The 19,407-nt window shown below is 40.0% G+C and overlaps 1 protein-coding gene across 1 annotated transcript in view; it reads left to right on the top strand.

Annotated features, from left to right (window-relative positions):
• VSTM4 (V-set and transmembrane domain containing 4) overlaps nt 1-15,225 on the top strand; it is a 93,479-nt gene extending 78,254 nt beyond the window's left edge. Inside the window, exon 7 of the mRNA XM_035023756.1 lies at nt 13,805-15,225. Coding sequence (XP_034879647.1) covers nt 13,805-13,930 — 126 coding nt within the window. The 3' untranslated portion in view covers nt 13,931-15,225. The remainder of the gene's footprint in view (nt 1-13,804) is intronic.
• Nucleotides 15,226-19,407: the final 4,182 nt, after the last annotated feature.

The following is a 19,407-nucleotide window of genomic DNA, read 5'->3' as shown; positions in this document are numbered from 1 at the left end:
CAGAGGTCCTAGTGGACCAGTGATCTCACCTCCAAGGAGATGGTGAGTAGAGCTGGCATGTGGCTCCAGCAGTTATCTCAGAAAATTCCCCAGTTCTACCCTTTCACCGCTTAGCTTCCTATTCCCACCTGTCCAGTGGACATCTCTAATCAAGAGTCTCTTCTTGCCAGGGGTGCCTGGGTGGCTCAGTCGGTTGAGCCTCTGACTCTTGATTTCTGCTCAGGTCATGATCTCAGGGTCGTGGGATCGAGCTCTGCATCGGACTCTGCCCTCTGTGCAGAATCGGCTTGTCTCTCTCCCTCTGCTCCTCCCCCTCCTCTCTCTCAATCCCTCAAATAAATAGATAAATAAAATCTTAAAAAAAAGCAACAAAGTCTGTTACCACCTGACACACAGCATGGCCAAAGCAGAGTATGCCAGTCGGCTGACCTGTGGAACTCAAAATTAAGTCAAGTTCATTTCCAAGGCATGTCGATTCTAACAGGGCCAGTAAGAACCATGACATCGTTTTCTTTCCTGAGGTTGGACCTACGGATACCTGTCGAGGGGTCGAGGGCCCTCCATCAGATAGAGCCTCCCCGACTGCACAGCCTCTGCCTCCTCAGTGGCCATAGTCATGTGGGTGGGCGTCGTGAGGGGAGAATTTGTTTTACTAGGTACTCCTCTGTTGAATAAAAAATGAGCACTTATCTTGAAGGGGGAAGAGGAAGTCTGCCCTCGATGATATGTAATTCTCTCTTGGGTAAATAGATTCCTGATAGTGCAGGTCGGTAGAACTGCAATCACATTTTTTAACTCTAAGGTGACGTTAGCATGAACATCCCCATGTCCTAGTTATTGATCTCTTGCTCGGATAATGCTATTACCCAATTGAACTTCTGACATAGGAGAACTTGCAGTGGCTGCAATTCCATTTTTCTTTCATTCCTGCAACTTAATTCAACGTGCACATCCAGCTGTGATCTCTATGAAAAAATGTTGTTTTGCAGGAGTCGGCATAGAATGTTCAATCAGCCTCTCTTTCCCTCTCTCTCTCCTGGTAGGAATGTTAAGTTTTGGCTTGAATCCTGAAATGAAATACTCAGAAACTACCAAATAGGAGCTTGAAGTGTGGTGTCCCCAAGAGGTGCACAACTTCTGAATTCTTGGGGGTTGACTTCTCTAGTGTGAGCCATATCAAGTAAATCCTTCCCCATAGATCCACTTTCCATAATCAGTACTCTAAAACTGGGGGAAAAAGAGCTTAAATTAGAAGTAAGAGGTCCAGCCTGGGGGCTGTAATCTGCTGTTGAGTGTCTCACCACTGGCAGAACAGAAGGATGGGCCATGGAAGACTTGGCATTTCATTGCATACTGACCTTGTTACACCTAGAGTCCAGAAGGTTCCATCACTGCATGAGAAAACTGGTCTGTGTGATAATGCTTTCTGAATCTTTCTGAGGGGAAGTTGTGCTATGTGGGAATTTAATCTGGCTCAGTGGTGGTCAGTGAGCAGTTGAGTTCAAGTCTAGCATCTGTGAGATCCTTAAGGACAGCGGAAGGGTCACACAGCTGATATTTGAACTCAGGTCCAAAGTGCCCCTGAAGCCATGCTCTGCAGTCAGCCACGGGATGATGGCCTCCGGGCCGGTCTCCTTGCCTCCTCTCCATGAACATTTCCACCAACCAAGAGAAGAATTTTTCAGAATTCCATTCCGGCCTTTCTTTGATGCATCAACATATGTCTGTATCTGAACCTCCATCCCCTCTTGCTTATCGAATCCCCTTCCAGACTAAGAATGGATTCTACCTTGGCTGGGAGGAAATGTATCGAAACTGAGATTATAGGTACATAAAACAAAGAGGTTTAAGAACAGACAAGAGCCCAAGCAGTGGAACACAAATACCAGGTCCTTATTGGAGGAATAGAGAAACTGACCAGGGGTCTCTGTAGGCTGAGAGGGAAAAGAAAATAAAATCAGACAGTCCTGGGAAAGAGGAAATGGGGCAGATGCTTCTCACGTGTTTGGAAAGTTCTGGGGCCTTTTCTAAAGGACCCTGTCACACCTTCCCAGCAGTTGGTCCACTTCCCCTCCTTCCCGTTTCTTCCTTCTCCTGCTCTCTAGTGAATACAGCAACATAAGACTTAAATGTCCGAGGCCTGGAAATCCTGCTTCCAGGGATTTCTTTTGTGCCCGAGAGCAGTCTGAAGCACTTGCAAGGGTGTGGACAGCCCATTCGAGGTTATTGAAGGTTGTACCCTGGAGTGCACATGCACTTCTGTGTGAGTAGGAATGGGGTCTTGAAGACCCGCTGCAGGGTCCTCACCCAGGTTGTGCCCCATTGCATCACCCACTTTAACCTTGACATGCTGCTCCTGGCTCCTGGCTTTACTGCCAGTTCTATAGTTTTACCAATAATTAATGATTCTGATCATTTGCTCTAAGCTGCTTCTCCCCTGAACCTTCCACTAAAGCATCCGGGCGAAAACAAGGTGGCTTGGTGAGAACCGGTGAGGAGTCTACATTTACCGCCTTCCGTTGGCCATTAGGAATTTATCTCCAGTTAAACAAGCCGGGAAATGTAATTAAGCACATGGTTGATGGTGACAGCCAAGTGTGCATGCCAGAAAAACAATAGGTTCTTTAAAGGTGCCAAGGACCGATATTATGCATCTTCTGTTGGAAACTGTATACACTTCACAATTCGGAGCCTCCTGTGTGCTGCCTCATATCTTCAATCAAATTATTATATCCCAGAAATATGCATAAGGGAAATGATTCTACACATTTTATGGAGGGTTGTTGCTTGTAGCAGTAATTGAAGTACCTTTCCACTTATGAAAGTACTAATTTTATTTGTTTTTATTGCTTTTCTAGATGCAATTATTTATTTAGTGTGCTTTGGCTTTATTGAATTATGTTTACTATAGGAACATCATAAAAATGTATGAAAACAACACATCAGCCCAACCAGCCTGGTGACCTGTATTGAGAAAGCTAGTGTTATTTTTCATATCCAAACGTAATGGAATAACTTAAGAATAAACAGATAATCTACACTAGAAAACAATGCAATTTCAAGGTAATGTAATAAAACACCTGGACAATATGATTTCATAAATCTGGGTTCTAAAATTTACATGAGTTGGGTTTTGCGTGCTTATTTGAGGACACATGGCATTTCTAAATGGAATCATTTTAATGTGAAATGTAATTAAACTGAAAGGCAAGATGTTGGCTGGGAATATCTGGACAACTAAGAAGGAATGTTAAAACTTGATGTTAAAAGACAAGCAAGAGGCTCTCATCCCTATAAATCTCCTTTGAAATTTAAAAATGGCCAATTTGTGAAGGTCGATTGGCAATCCGTACTGGCTGTAGGAGTTTAGGAACTCTCTTTGTCTCTTGCTTCCTGTCTCTATTAGGATGCTCCATTTCAAAAGAAAAGAGGTTTTTGCTTTAGGCATTCTTTTTAAGAAACTTAAATTGAATGTAAATGATTTACTGGTCCTGAATCTTGGCAAGATAACCAAGGTGGAAGCACGAAAATCAAAAACCATAAAACAAAACAACACAACCAAAGCCAAGAAACAACGAAAAGCAGGTTGCTTAAATGCAAGTCAGGTGTCTTTTATGACTGTAAATTCGCGACTGACTTTTATTTTTCTGATTATGACTTAAAATTAATTAATGTGTTGTTTAAATACACGTGCCTACTAGTAAATGTGAAAGGTATCAATAAATGTACACACTCAATTGTGGGTCTCCCTTCGGCCATCCAGGTTATGTCACCAGAGGGCACCATGAATAGGTACCAGGGGCTTGATTTCCCAAGCAGGTTCCAAGGGCTTTCTAAGCATGTAAAATACATATACACATATTTACCCAAGTGATAGTAAAACATACAGTCCACGTATGGTTCCCTCATTCTTTTTAAAGACTGCACCAATACCCATTGTATGAATACATCAGTCTCCCACTGATGTCCATTGAAGTGTTTCCAGATTTTTGCTTTTGTACCAACAAACACCTCCATTAACAACATACAAGAGGACCCTTTTCTTCTGTTTCTTTTCGCAGTCTTTCTTTTTTAATGTTTGTTAACGTGAAAGACAAATAGTGATGTCTGATTTTAAATCATGATTCTCTTATTACGAGAGGTTGAGTCTCATTTGTATGTGTAAGAGCCTTTGTAATTTCCTTTCCTGTGAACTATCTGGTCCTGTCTGTTGTACTTTGTTAATATTCTAATGGATTATTGGCCATTATCTTTGTTGAATTGTAAAGCTTTTTGATATGAGTTGCAAATATTTTCTTCTTCATTCGTTAATTGTCCTTTGACTTTATTTAAGAAATATTTTGCCGTCTATGGCTTGAAGATGTACATATCTTTTTTGTATTGATCCTGGATTATTCTGTAAAATACCTTCTATACACTGAGGTTATTTTTAAAAATGTCCCCACTCATTCTTCTAGCACTTATGAATTTATTTTCCACATTAAAATTTAAATTTATCTGGAATTTGTCTGGTATAAAGAATGATGTAAGGATATGATTTTTTTTAATGGCTACCCAAGTGTCTTAACACTATTTATTGAAAAATAATAATTTGTTTTATTATTCTGGGTTCATTTCTAGACTTTCTCATCAGTTTCATTGACATATAGGTGTATTCCTTTGCCAGTACAACAGTATTTTATTTTTTTTATTTTTTTATTTTTTAATTCTTATGTTAATCTCCATACATTACATCATTAGTTTTAGATGAAGTGTTCCATGATTCATTGTTTGTGCATAACACCCAGTGCTCCATGCAGAATGTGCCCTCCTCAATACCCACCACCAGGCTAACCCATCCTCCCACCTCCCTCCCCTCTAGAACCCTGTTTGTTTTTCAGAGTCCATCGTCTCTCATGGTTCGTCTACCCCTCCGATTTCCCCCGCTTCATTCTTCCCCTCCCGCTACCTTCTTCTTCTTTTTTTTTTTTCTTAACATATATTGCATTATTTGTTTCAGAGGTACAGATCTGAGATTCAACAGTCTTGCACAATTCACAGCGCTTACCAGAGCACATACCCTCCCCAGTGTCTATCACCCAGTCACCCCATCCCTCCCACCCCACCCCCCACTCCAGCAACCCTCAGTTTGTTTCCTGCAATTAAGAATTCCTCATCATATCAGTGAGATCATATGATACATGTCTTTCTCTAGTACAACAGTATTTTAATTATTACAGCCTTAGACTTTAATATCACTAGAACTGGATTACCAGTTATTCTTTTTATATTTATTTAATAAAAATATTTATAATTTATAATTATTTAATAAATATATTTATATTTACATATTTATATAAATATATTTATATTTATTTAATAAATAAATAAGCACTTATTGCTTATTTATTTATTATTGAATAAGTTTGATGTGTAACATTGTATAAGTTTAAGGTATACATGTGCTATTTTGATACATTTATATATTGTAATATGATTGCCAATGTAGCAATGTTTATCACATTACATAATTATACATACACATGTACATAATTATAGTGCAATATTATTGTCTACATGCATTATCTTGTGCATTAGATCTCAGTGCCTTATTACTGCTCGTTACAAGTTTGTACCCTTATGCACCATCACTTTTATTTGACTCCTCTCAGTCCCCGGATAACCACCATTTTACTCTCTGCTTTTTATAGGTTTAACTTTTTGAGATTCCACATATAAGTAATAAGTAATATCATACAGTACTTGTCTTTCTCTGTCTCACTTTAGCATAATGTGCTCAAGGTCCATCCGTGTTGTCACAAATGGGAGAATGTCTTCCTTTTTCATGGCTGAATAATATTCCATTGTATATATGTAGCATATCTTTTTTATCCATTCATCCATTGATGGGCATTTGCATTGTTTCCATATCTTGGCTTTGTGAATCATGCTGCAATAAAATGGGGTTGCATACATCACATTGAAATCCTGTTTTTTGTTTTCTTTGGGGATACACCCAGAAATGGAATTGCTGGATCATCTATTTTTAATTTTTTGAGGAACCTCCATATTGTTTCTATAGTGGTTGGACCAATTTACATTCTTTCCAACAATGTTTAAGGGTTCCCTTTTTACCACATCCTTACCAACTCATGTGGTCTCTTGTCTTCTTGATGATAGCCATTCTGACAGGTGTGAGGTGATACCTTATTGTGGTTTTAATTTGCATGTCCCTGATGATGACTGATGTTGAGCATCTTTTCATGTGTCTGTTGGCCATTTTGATGTCCTCTTTGGAGAAATGTCTAATTCTTTTGCCCATTTTTAAATTGGATTTTGTTGTTGTTGTTGTTATTGAGTTGATGGAATTCTTTATATATTTTGGATGTTATTTGATGATTTCAACCCCTTATCCATTAATAGAGTTCGAAAAAAGTTCTCCCTTTCTATAGGTTGTCTTTTCATTTTGTTGTTTCTTTTGCTCTGTAGGAGCCTTTCAGTTTTATTTAGTACCATTTGTTAATGTTTTTCTTTTGTTGTTTGTGCCTTTGGTGTTATTTCCAAAAAAATTATTTCCAAGACCAGTATCAATGAGCTTCTTCCACATGTTTTCTTCTAGGGCTTCTATGGTATCAGATCTTTTGTTTAAGTCTTTGATCCATTTCAAGTTAATTGTTGTGAGTGATGTGAGAAGTGGTCCGATTTCATTATTCTGCATGTGTTTCTCCACTTTTCCCAGCACCATTTGTTGAAGAGACTATCCTTTCACTATTGGGTGTTTTTGGCTCCCTTGTCAAATACTAGTTGACCATATATGCTAGGGTTTTTCAGTTGTCTGATGTGTCTATATTTGTGCCAGTACCATAGTGTTTTTATTACTATGGCTTTGTACTGTAGTTTGAAATCTGGAAGCATAATATCACTGGCTTTGTTCTTTTTTCTCAAGATTGCTTTGGCTATTTAGGGCCTTTTGTGGTTCCACACAAATTTTGGGATTGTTTCTTTTATTTCTGTGAAGAATGCCTTTGGTATTTTGATGGGCATTATGTTGGATCTGTAGGTGGCCTTGGGTAGTATGGCCATCTTAGCAATATTAATTCTTCCAATCCATGAACAGGGAATATCTTTCTATTTGTTTGTGTCTTCTTCAATTTCTTTCAGCAAAGTTTTGTACAAAGTTTTCATTGTACAGATCTTTCACTTCCTTGATTAAGTTTATTCCTAAGTATTTTTTTGATGCCATTATGAATGGGTTCATTTTCCTTATTTGTTTTTCAGGTGCTTCGTCTTTAGTGTAAGGGAGTGTAGTTAATTTCTCTATGTTGGTTTTGTATCCTGCCACTTTACCAAAATAGGTTTTTTACTAAATCTTTGGGATTTTCTATATGTAGGGATCATATCATCAGCAAACAATAACAATTTTACTTCTTCCTTTCTGATTTGAACGCCTTTTATTTCTTTGTCTTGCTTAATTGCTCTAGCTGGGACTTCCAGTATTATATTGAATAGGAGTGGTGAGAGTGGGTATTCTCACCTTGTTCCTGATCTTGGGGAAAACACTTTCAGTTTCTCTTCATTAAGTAAAATGTTAGCTGTAGGCTTGTCATATATGGCCTTTTGTATGTTACTTCTATATCTAGTCTGTTAAAGGTTTTTATCATGAAAAGATGTTGTGTTTTGCCAGATGTTTCTTCTATATCTATTGAGATGATCATGTGATTTTTAGCTTTCATTTTATTGATGTGGTGAATTACATTTATTGACTTGTGTATGTTGAATCATCCTGCATCTCAGGGATAAATCCCACTTGGTCATGGTGTATAATCCTTTTAATATGTTCATGAATTTGATTTGCTAATGTTGTTTTGAGAATTTTTGCATCTATATTCATCAGGGATATTGGTCTACAGTTTTCTTTTCTTGTGGTACCCCTGTCTGGTTTTTGTATCAAAGTGATGATGGCCTCATAAAATGAGTTTGGAAGCATTCCCTCCTCCTTGATACTTTAGAGGAGTTTGAAAAGGATTGGTATTAATTGTTCTTTGCATGTTTGGTAGAATTTTCCAATGAAGCTGTCTGGTCTTGAAGTTTTTTGTGTTGGGAGTTTTTTATTACTGATTCAATCTCTTTACAGTTAGCTAAAGCTACTCTTTAGCTTTTCTATTTCTTCCCAATTCAGTCTTCTTAGGTTGTGTGTTTCTAGAAATGTAAACATTTCTTCTCAATTATGTAATTTGTTGGCATATAATTGTTCATAGTAGTCTCACGATTCTGTGTATTTCTGTAGTATCTGTTCTAAGGTCTTCTCTTTCATTTCTAATTTTTTTTATTTGATTTTTCTCTATTTTTCTTTAATTAGTCTAGCTTAAGGTTTGTCAATGTTGTTTATCTTTTCAAAGAACTGTCTGTTAGTTTCACTGATCCTTTCTATTATTTTTCTGGTTTCTATTTCATTTATTTCCACTCTGATCCTTACTTTTTCTTCTTTCTGTTAACTTTGGGCTTAGTTTGTTTTCTTTTTGTAGTTCCTTATGATGTAAAATTAGGTTGTTTGAGATCTTCCTAGTTTCTTAATATATGTACTTATTGTTGTAAACATTCCTCTCAGAACTGCTTTTGATATATCCCACAGTATTTGATGTTATGTTTTCATCTTCATTTGCTTTGAGATAATTTTTTATTTCCCTTTTGATTTCTTCTGTGATCCAGTGGTTGCTTAGAAATGTGTTGTTTATTTCCACATATTTTTAGATCTTCTCACTTTCCTCTTGTTGATTTCTAGTTTTATACCATGTGGTCAGAGAAGTTGGTTGTTATGATTTCAGTCTTCTTAAATTTCCTAAGATTAGTTTTGTGGACTAACATGATCTGTCCTGGAGAATGTTCCAGGTGCACTTGAGAAAATGTGTATTCTGCTGGATGGAATGTTCTGTGTATGTCTGTTAAGTCCATTTGTTCTAAAGTATGTTTCAATTTCAACATTTCCTTGTTGATTTTCTGTCTGAATGATCCATCCATTGCTGATAGTGGGGTATTGAAGTCCCCTACAATTATTGTATTGTTGTCTATTTCTCCCTTATGATCTTTTATTAATTACTTAACTACTTTTATTAATGACTTAATATATAATATACATATATGCTTAAATATTAATTACTTAATATAATTAATGTATACTTAATTTCATTGTTTAGTTGTTGGGAGCATATATATTTACAGTTGTTCTATCTGCTTGATGTATAGACCCCTTTATCATTATATAATGACCTTTGTCTCTGGTTACTCTTTTTGGCGTGAAGTCTATTTTGTCTGATATAAGTTTGGCTATGTCTAATTTTTCATTTCTGCTTGCTTGGAATATCATCTTCCATTTTTTCATGTTAAGCCTATTGTGTGTCTTCAGAGCTGAAATGATTCTCCTGTAGGCAGCATTTAGTTGGGTTTTATTTTTTATCTGTCCAGCCACTTGTGCCTTTTGATTGGTGAGTTCCATCCATTTTACATTTAGGATGAATATTGATATGTAAGTATTTACTATTGCCATTTTGTCTTTTGCCTTCTGGTTATTTTGTCTTTCCATTGTTTCTTTTTCCTTTGTTTCTGTCTACTTTTGTAAGTTGGTGGTTTTTCAAGGTTATTGGCACAGTCTCCTCCCCCCCCCCTTTTTTAATGTTTTGTGTCTATGCTTTAGATATTTGCTTTGTGGTTGCCATGAGGTTTACACAAAACATTTCATAGATAATGTAGTCCTTCTGCTGCTGATAGTAATTTATTTTCATTTGCCTATGAAGTCTCCATTCTTTCACTCTTCCCCTTTTATATTTTTGATGTCACAAATGATCTCTTTTTAGGGGTGCCTGGGTGGCTCAGTCGTTAGACCTCTGCCTTTGGCTTAGGTCATGATCCCAGAGTCCTGGGATTGAGCCCTACATCGGGCTCCCTGCTCAGCAGGAAGCCTGCTTCGCTTCTCCCTCTCCCACTCCCCCTGCTTGTGTTCCCTCTTTCTGTGTCTCTCTCTCTCTGTCAAATAAATAAATAAAATCTTAAAAAAAAAAAAACCCAAATGATCTCTTTTTATACTGTGATTTTGTTACCAAGTTGTAGTAACTGTAGTTATCTTTAATGCTCTTTTCCTTTAACCTTCATGCTGTAGTTAAGAGGTTAACAAACTGTTCTAAAGAAGAGTTATCATATTCTAATTCTATGTATTGCCTTAATCAGAGTTTTGTGTACTTTCATCTTTTCATTTCAGCTTGAGGAGCTCCTTTCAACATTTCTTGTAGGGCAGGTCTAGTGGTGGTGAACTCTCTCAGCTTTTGTGTGGGAAAACCTTTATTTCTCCTTCATTTCTGAAGGATAACTTTGCCAGGTATTCTTGGCTGACAGTTTTTATCTTTTAGTACTTCTTTTTTTTTTTTAAAGATTTTATTTATTTATCTGAGAGAGAGAGAATGAGAGAGAGCACATGAGAGGGGGGAGGGTCAGAGGGAGAAGCAGACCCCCTGCTGAGCAGGGAGCCTGATGCGGGACTCGATCCAGGGACTCCAGGATCATGACCTGAGCCGAAGGCAGTTGCTTAACCAACTGAGCCACCCAGGCGCCCCATCTTTTAGTACTTCTAATATGTCATTCTTCTCTCTCTTGGCCTGTGGAGTTTCTGCTGAGAAATCTGCAGATAGCCTAACCAGGGGTACTTTTGTAGGTTACTGTCTTTTTTTCCCCTTTCACTGTCTTTAAATTCTTTCTTTATTGTTGACTTTTGACAGTTTTAATATAATGTGTCTTGGAGAGGATCTTTTTGCATTGAGATAATAAGGTGTTCTATTAGCTTTGTGGATTTGTATATCCCATTCCTTCCCCAGGAGTGGGAAGTTCTCAGCTCTTATTTCTTTAAATAGGCTCTCTTCCCTTCCCCTCTCTCCTCCTTCTGGGATACCCATTATTCTTATGTTGGCTTTTCTAATAGAGTCAGATGATTCACATGGTTTCTTCACTATTTAAACATTTCAGTTCTCTCTTCTCTTCCACCAGAATCATTTCTATTTTTCTGTCCTTGAGCTCACTAATTCTTTCTTCCATATGATATGCTGTATTTCCAGTACATTCTAATGCATTCTTCGTCTCATTTATTGAGTTCTTCAGCTCCAGAATTTCTATTTGGTCCTGTTCTGGAATTTCAGTCTCTTTAGTAAAGTATTCCTTCTGTTTATTAGTTTTATTGCTGAGATCACTGCATCATCTTCTTGAGTTTTCTTGTGGCTTGAACTTCTTTACAAGAAGTGTTTTAAATTATCAGTTAGGTTATAATATTCCATGTCTTTGGTTGCTGGCAAATTGTCATTTTATTTTTGTGATACCACGTTACTGTGATTGTTTTCATATTACTGTGATTTTTCATGGTGTTTGAGGAGAAATGGTTCTGCCACTGCATTTGAAGTAGTGAACACCTTCTTTTAAAATGTAGGCAAGGTTTTGTTTACTTTGATTCTAACTGTTCAACAGGTTGGTAGTTAGGAGCCTTCCTTTTGTTTTCCAGAAGGTGGCGCGATAGCACAAGATTTTGGCTTCTGTTAAGGGATCTGACAAGCTGCTCAGATTGGGAGCACTATGCATTTAAAAAAAAAAAGCAAAAGGTGGGGCAGAGCAGGGGTGAGTAGGGAAGGTGTATACTCAGTGCTTGGGGTTTTGGGTGTGCCCACTGCTCCGTAGGGGGATCCTGAAGTGGGGATGGTCCTCTTTCAGTCTCTTTTCCTCTCCCCCATCCCTGTGGTCTCCTCAGAGAGAGCAACTGGTCCCTCCAGCTGTGTAGCACATAGCCAGGCCGACCACCACTCACTCCTGACTTCACCCTCCACCTCCTCTGCCAGAAAGGTGGTGCTGGCTGGTTGCTGGAGCAGCCCACACCTTCTCTGCCATCACAGCACATGCCACCGCTGGCTCCGTCACCACCACCACCCTCCCTCTGTAGTCCCGTCCGCCCACCTTAGGTGCACAGATGGTCAGATCTCTTGGCTATCCTGGTATGCTGTGCAGAGGTGTTTTTCTTTTTGGTTATGGATGTCCAATTAGTTGTACGTGGAAGGGGAGAGAAGAAAGGAATGACTCCTGCTGGTGTGATGCTGACATCACTCCATAGTAATCCACCAATTATTCTTTATTTTAATTATGTTCCTTAATCATAGTAGGAAAATATACACCTCTGCCTCCTTCATTCAAACGTTGTTTTTAACAAAAACGTTTCTTTTTAATTTTACTAAATACCTTTCCACCATCTATAGAGATAACCGTATTGTTGTTTGCATCTATGGCTATCATGGATTGTATTGGTAGATTTTTCTAACATTGAACCATCTTTGCATTCCTGGAACACGGTTATCTGCCTTTTAATGTGCTTCCTCATTCTGAGTAAATCTGATTTAAAATTTACATTAATAGATTGTTTTAAAATACATGAAGTTTTTCTTCTTCTTTTAATGTTCTGGATCAGTTAATTACACTGGAATTATCTTTTCCTTAAGGGAATTTCTCATAGAAAGTTTCCTATAAAGCTGCCTGGGCCTGGTATTCTTGAGAAAGAGCTCTTTGACAGTATTTCCTTCCCTTCTTTTCTTTTCCTTTTCTTTCTTTTTTTGATAATAATTAGTACATTCATATTTTCTGGAGTTAATGTTTATAATTATATTTTTGGAACATTACCCATTTTATCCTGTATTTTGAAATTTGGGGCAATGAGTTGAGCAAGGTTGTTTTTTTGTTTGTTTGTTTGTTTTAATTAAAAAAATTTATTTACATTATATCCCCTTCCTCATTTCCTATGTTAGTCATTTGGGCTTTTTTCCCATTTTATCTTGATTAATTTATTTTTCAGTTTATTTGTTTTATGGTGTTTTCCAAGCACAAGCTTTTGGGTATTTTTATAATTCTACTATTGTTCTGCTTTCTGATTCATACAGTCTGGTTTTAATTTTATTGGTTTTTCTTTCTACTTTTTTTTCACTTATTTTGTTCTTTTCTAACTTCTTTAATTGGGTGCTTGATCCATTTAATTCATATTATTAATATAAATATTTAAGACTGTGAATTTTCTGTGAGTACTGCATTCTTTGGTTTCTAGCAAGTAATATTTTCTTTTTCATCATTATCAAGATATTCCAGAGCTTTAGTTTTGTACAGGTTAAGTCATTCAAGGCGATGTATAGATGGTATTCTAATTTTGTTATTAATTTCTAGAATTTTTTGTTTCTGCTCTATCTTTTATTTATTTATTTTTTCCTTTTGACCAGAAACTGTTAGTGGGACACCTGGGTGGCTCAGTTGGTTAAGCATCTGACTCTTGATTTCTGTTTAGATCATGATCTTAGGGTCATGGGATCGAGCCCTGAGTTGGGCTCCACACTTAGTGGGGAGTCTGCTTAAGATTCTCTCCCTCTGCCCCTCCCCGGTCTCGTGCTCTCTCTCTCTCTCTCTCAAATAAATAAATAAATAAATAAATAAATAAATAAAATCTTTTTTAAAAAAGAGAGAAACTGCTAACATTATTTTCAGAATTAAAGTTTATTTTATGGCCTCATGGTTAATCATTTTTTGTTAGTGTTCTATGTCAACTTAAGAATAAATGATGGTGTCTCTTTGCAGGGCATAGTGTTCTTTAGAAGACAATGAGATCTTTATTATTAATTAGGTTTTTATCTATCCTTGGAAAGTTTGTGTCCATCTTTTCCCCCTTGGATCCTCAGAATGCAGTGAAAATGCATGCCCGATGAATGAAGGTATGATGTGGAACTCTTTGTGGTCAGCTAGAGTTGTGTTGTGTTCTGTCTTCTAGCCAAAGATTGCCGAGGAGAACCTGACCTACGCTGAGCTGGAGCTGGTCAAACCCCACCGGGCTGCCAAAGGCCTCCCCACCAGCACTGTCTACGCCCAGATCCTCTTTGAGGAGAACAAGCTGTAACGTGGCGTCCTCTTCCGTGGTCCTATTTAATACCTGCCACCCCAGTTATTTATGATATCTTGGAAACAAAATCCTTATTTTTGTATTTTACCTCGTGCCTTCTGTGTGGTGAGGAGCCCTTTTCCAGCGGCGTCCCAGGTGCCTTCGAGGAAAGGTATGACACACGAGGTACGAGGCTCCTCTCCATCAAAGAGTAGGGGCCACAGCCCTTGGACGAATCTCCCAGGACAGGATGTGTCTGGGTCCGAGCCCTGAGCAGTGTGAACTCTGATTCTGAGAGCACCCAAGGAGATTTTCTGCTGAGCCAAACCTCTTCATGTTTTCTTCTCCTTTCTTTGGGCTTTAATCTTTTTAAAATCTTATTTTAATCTTCTACTCTTCCTGTATTTGTGATACCAAGCTCATAGTATATAGCTAGAGGAAATGCCATTATAGGCCAAAGTGTGGGATGGTAGATATGTACTAATTGGTTTTTCAAAAGGTCAGAGAACATTTCTAGGGCACCTCGATCAGAGCGAACTGCTTATTGCAAATGGTCACTCAAGATAGCATCTCTTGTTTTAAATAGATGCACTGACCCTGGTGGTTTAAGGGCAGAGGCAGATTGTGGGGAACTTTGATGTCTAAGCTAACAGTCCACTGTCTCTAAATACGCCAGTGCCCATTTCCCCACCTGTGATCACCCAAGGATGCAGGGCGAGTAGCATACCATTCTAAAGGACACCCCCCCCCCTTCAGCACGGTGAACTTATATTGCTATAGAAACTCATATTCCCCAGAAAGTTCTTACTCACTGTTTTCCAAAGGAGCAAGGGAGGGAGCTAGCCATCGATGGACACGCTGGAGGAAGTAAGTGGGCCTCTTGGAAGTAAGCCGAGGTTACCAGCTCTGATTGAATGTCCGCTCTTGTGTGAGCAGAGTTTTTTTGCCTGGTTCCACTGGGGTAGGAGAGTAGGAAGTGCAGGCCGAGCTGGAAAAATGTGTTTTAAAGACCCTACTGTTGTAAAGTGCCTCTCCCAACTCGACTTCACATGTGATTTCTCATGTGTTTGGGTTGGGCTCAGGCAGGGATGCGGGGCAAATACATCTGTGCTGAAGTTGCCCTGTGTGGACTGATGCAACATCCAGGATCTCCCTGAAGATGGAGACCTTCTAGAAGAGAGACATCCTGTTGCCTGTGTTAAGGACACTTTCTGTGTGGGTGTGCTCTGGGCGGTTATTTACTGCACACTGCAGAAATTGTTTGGCTTTGTAATGGATCATGTATATACGGTAAATTATATATTTTAAACACAGCCTTGAGTGTGAGCTGTGCTCCTCTGTATAGCCATGTGCACTCGGTCTTACAAGTTTCTTATTCCCTAATTATCTCAGACTCATGTTTATATTAAGGTGACTTAACCTGTCATAGAATTCTTGTAATGGGATAACGACTACTGCGAGATTCTGGATACTATACGTTGCTTCACAAAACACTGTGTTAACATTCGTGCGACAGCCAGTACTTATCTTCAGAATGAAAATTTCTTTACAGTGTAAGGCTCTCATTACAATAGCTTCAAAAAGCAAATGTTTGTCCATGAGCTTAGCTCTACAGTAACACTCGCAAAGACCCATGATAGCTTATGAGTACATCTTGTGGTTTATTGGAAAGGGTCCGCATTGGGAGCAGGTAGATTTTCTAGAAGCAGAAATAATCTGCCTTTACAAAGAGGAAGTCATTCTCTCTGGCCTATACCTGCATCTCATTTCCCTTCCCCTCTGCCAAATTTCGAAGATAGTGAATAAACCACACAGCTTTTGAGGAAGAAATACCACCTGGAAGGATTCACTGGACCTTCCCAGAGCATCCTTTAGGAGAGTGAATATATGGTTGGCACACAATTCATATAATTATCATGGGCAGCATATCCTATTTTATCATGGCAATGTTCCAGCAGACTGTGGTTCTTTGGTGTTTTGAGAAAGGAGGGTGATTTCTTCATTTGCACGAGGAGCCATATGGGCTAGTGGGGCCCCCGGGGGTGACAGGTGGGGGTGGAGAGTGGGGTACATGGAGAGAAGATTGTGGGGAGAGGCAAGAGGGTAGGGAGCCCCCAGCCTTCTGCAGAACCAAACTGAACTTCAATCACCCTCAAATCCATGTCCTTAAATTCAGAGGGAGTTTAGGGCCATCATATATGGAAATAAACACATGCCACTAAGAAGAGCACAAGCTTTTCAGAGCTGGTAGCTGCAGGTTAGTCTTAAAGGTCACTGTTATAGAGTCAACCCAGACTTTTTCTCCAACATTCTGGTCATAACTGCATAAATCCACCCTATGCTGTGTGTCTGGGGGACCAGATAGACATAGAGTATAAAAGGAGTCTGCCAGACCATCACCCCCTACTGAAAATGCTTCCTGAAGGAATCTTGGAAGGTACCGTCCACATCTGAGCAGAGTTCATCCCACCATTATCTCCAGAAGCAAACCGTCCCAGTTCAGCTCACAACTAGAAGCAATGGATGATCTGTCCCTGGTGCTTCTTTGGGATGATAAATCTGGACATTATTGTCATAGTAAACTAAAAAAATGGGTCTACTTGTTTATTCTCTATCAAGCAAATCACTAACCATGCCTTAAATTTCTAAAGTAAGGGGAAACATATCAAATAGAAATTAGGAAAAGCTCTTCAACTTGCTTTTACTCTCAGGCATCTATTGAAACAACTATATTAAAGCAGTTTATAAAAGGGACAATTGCTTGTACATTTAAATGAAATCAAAACAAGTAAGAACCCGTTACTCACAGATACTCTAAGGTTTGGTGGTGAACTTTGACCTAGGCCAGGCATAACATGGAAACATGGAAACATGGCAGGAAGCAAGGCAGTGAAAAACGGCATCTTCAAGCTCTGAACTAAAGTTCTGAACTAAACGCCCCATGTTGTGGGGGGAAAGGGTTGGGATTTCTCTGGGATCTTGTCTTCATTAAAGCATCATGATTTTGTTAGCTCACAGGGCGAGTCAGAAAAAGCCAGCACCCCCGCCCCCCACCTTCCACACCCTTCCTGATACTTGCTGGAGTGAAAATGACATGGGCACTCGGTATTTTTTAGTGCATAGTCATCTGGGTCATCCCACACATTGATAAGCCCAAACTCTCACTTGGGATAAGAACACTAAACCAGTTGATCCTTTCAGGGACTGTTCACGCCCTCGTTCATCACTCAGCCTCTGATATGCATGACTGCAACCTAGGCTGGGCCAAGAATGGGGCTCATGCTCCAGGCCACAAAAAATGGTCCAAAGCTTGCAAGAGGCCTGGCCTGGACTAATCAGAATCCTTGGGAGAAACAAAGCATCTTTCCCTTGGGCAGCGAAGCTAGGATGCCACATACCAGATCTGCCTCCAGCCATGTCTCTGGTGAGTAGAGAAGCCTTGAAGAATGAAGGAGACTTCGAGAGAGAAGCAGGGAGGAAAGCACAGAATCCTAGCTCCCAGACCCTAGAATCCCCCGGACTTTTCTCTTTCCTTCAGATCTGCTTTTGATTCAATTAACTACCCTCTTTTCCTATCTTCTAAATCCTGGTTTTGTTCAAGCTCATCAGGTTGCAATGGCAAGAATTCTGACTAATATAGTATGCATCAAAGTTGCTTCCCAGCTCAGGAAGCAAAAGACTCCCACTGAGTGTCCCTACCCAAGGAGTCCACTTACATTATGTTCCATGAGGTCCTTGCAGCCATGAGTTTCTGCTGTGCTCTGCACTTTCCCACTGAGCAGACCTTCTCAGGGCCCTGAAGACACTTCTCGATGGAGAGGGACTGTCAGGACTGATATTCTCCTGATGGAGGGACCCTCTGGCTCGGAGTAGGGATAGCAGAAGGCCTGGAGCAGTACTAAGCAGCACTGGGGACAGCAGGGGAAAGGCACGAGGAGGAGATTCAAATGAGCCACGCCACAGGGATACTGGAGGGAGTCTTTTTGTGTGGCTGTGAAGTTTAGTGTGGCTTCCATATAGAACATGTCTTTCAGTGTCCCTGTGTTTCCTGGGGGAGAAGGTGGGACCCAGCTCTGTGTCGTTCCTAGCCCATTATAAGGTGAGGCAACCACATGGTGGGGATGTTGACTCTCCATCACCCCCCACCCCCCAACCCCACCCCATACACTGGACAGAAGCTATTCACCAGGATGGAAAACAAAGAAGACGTCTTGTTCATGGTCTGGAGGAAGGGCCTGCCTTCTGCATGGACAGGTTGAATGTGAGCTATGGTGGAGTGTTCAGATGGGTAGGATAGATGAGTGCTCCCTAAACTTTAGGACATTACCGGATCTTCATACACTGTGGATCGTAGTTCAGGAAGTCTATATGGGGCCCGGGAGTCTATGTTTCTGACAAGCCCCCAAGGAATGCCCATGCTTCTGAATCCGGACCGTGTTTGGAGTGGCATCGATGTGAACTGCTGGGAAATGTGGATCTGGAACCCCTGCAAGGTTGGGGGCTGTCCTGAGAGTATAGGTCACAGCCGAAGCCTGACAGTGAGCAAAATCCCCAGGGAGAGGCAGCCCAAAGTGGAGAGAAGGTGCCCAGGCCTGAGGGGTGAGGAGCTCCCTGCTGGCAGCTCCAGGAGCAGGTGCGGAGCCTGAAGGAGGCCAGGGGAGAGCAAGCGATCAGAGAAAGCCATGTCTGGGAGTTTCTTGAAGGAGGAAGCACTCAGCCGTGTGCACTCTGCAGAGGTCAAATAGAATAGAGGTTGAGCCTTTGCTCTTTCTGAATTAATTGTACATTTTGCATTTTTAAAAATGATTTGTTTTGCTGGGGAAAACAATTCCCCAAGTGCACAGGGCTAACAGACTTTGGCACTGAGCCCTGTGTGCTCTGCTCAGTAGATTTTCCCCGAGGCAATCGGTGTCTTTCCAAAGGGTGGCGATTTGGGGAAGACTCTTAATTAATGCATAGGGTGGGGGGGCAGTTTTCTGCTCCTTCTGTTGTCATTGATAAAAGATGACTTGGTGTCTCCTTCCTAATAAACACAGCTCGATTAGCTTCACACCAATTTAGAGTCTGATTGTTAAACGTTAATGTACTGGACCCTATAGTTTTAAATAGAATTAGAGATGTTTACAGCTTTGGTTAAATGCACCGTGTTCTTCCACATTAAACTTTATTACAAGTGTCCTCCATCAGCAAACAGGAGAAAAACTCATTATTAGCTGGTGTGTATGAGGGCCGTGGCTGCGGCGGGCAGACCCAGCATTCTGTTTTCCTTTATTACAGCTTGCTAGCTGGCAGGTGGGCATGATCGCTCCCTATGTATGAGGATGATTAGGACCCCAGACTCCCAGGTCTATGGGGGGATCTGAGAGAATCCATGAACACCCAGGAATTTTTATGCAGAAGTTTGTGTTGCTTGTGTGAGGGCCTGATGCCCTCTTCAGTTTTCTAAAGGAGTCCATGCTCCACATAAGATGGGACCTTTAGAGACTCTTTGCCAG

Source organism: Mirounga leonina, unplaced genomic scaffold (assembly GCF_011800145.1).
Source record: "Mirounga leonina isolate KUSES-001 unplaced genomic scaffold, KU_Mleo_1.0 Mir_114, whole genome shotgun sequence".
Taxonomy (NCBI): domain Eukaryota; kingdom Metazoa; phylum Chordata; class Mammalia; order Carnivora; family Phocidae; genus Mirounga; species Mirounga leonina.
The sequence above is the reverse complement of the archived record's forward strand: the minus strand, read 5'-3'. Positions and strand labels throughout refer to the sequence as shown.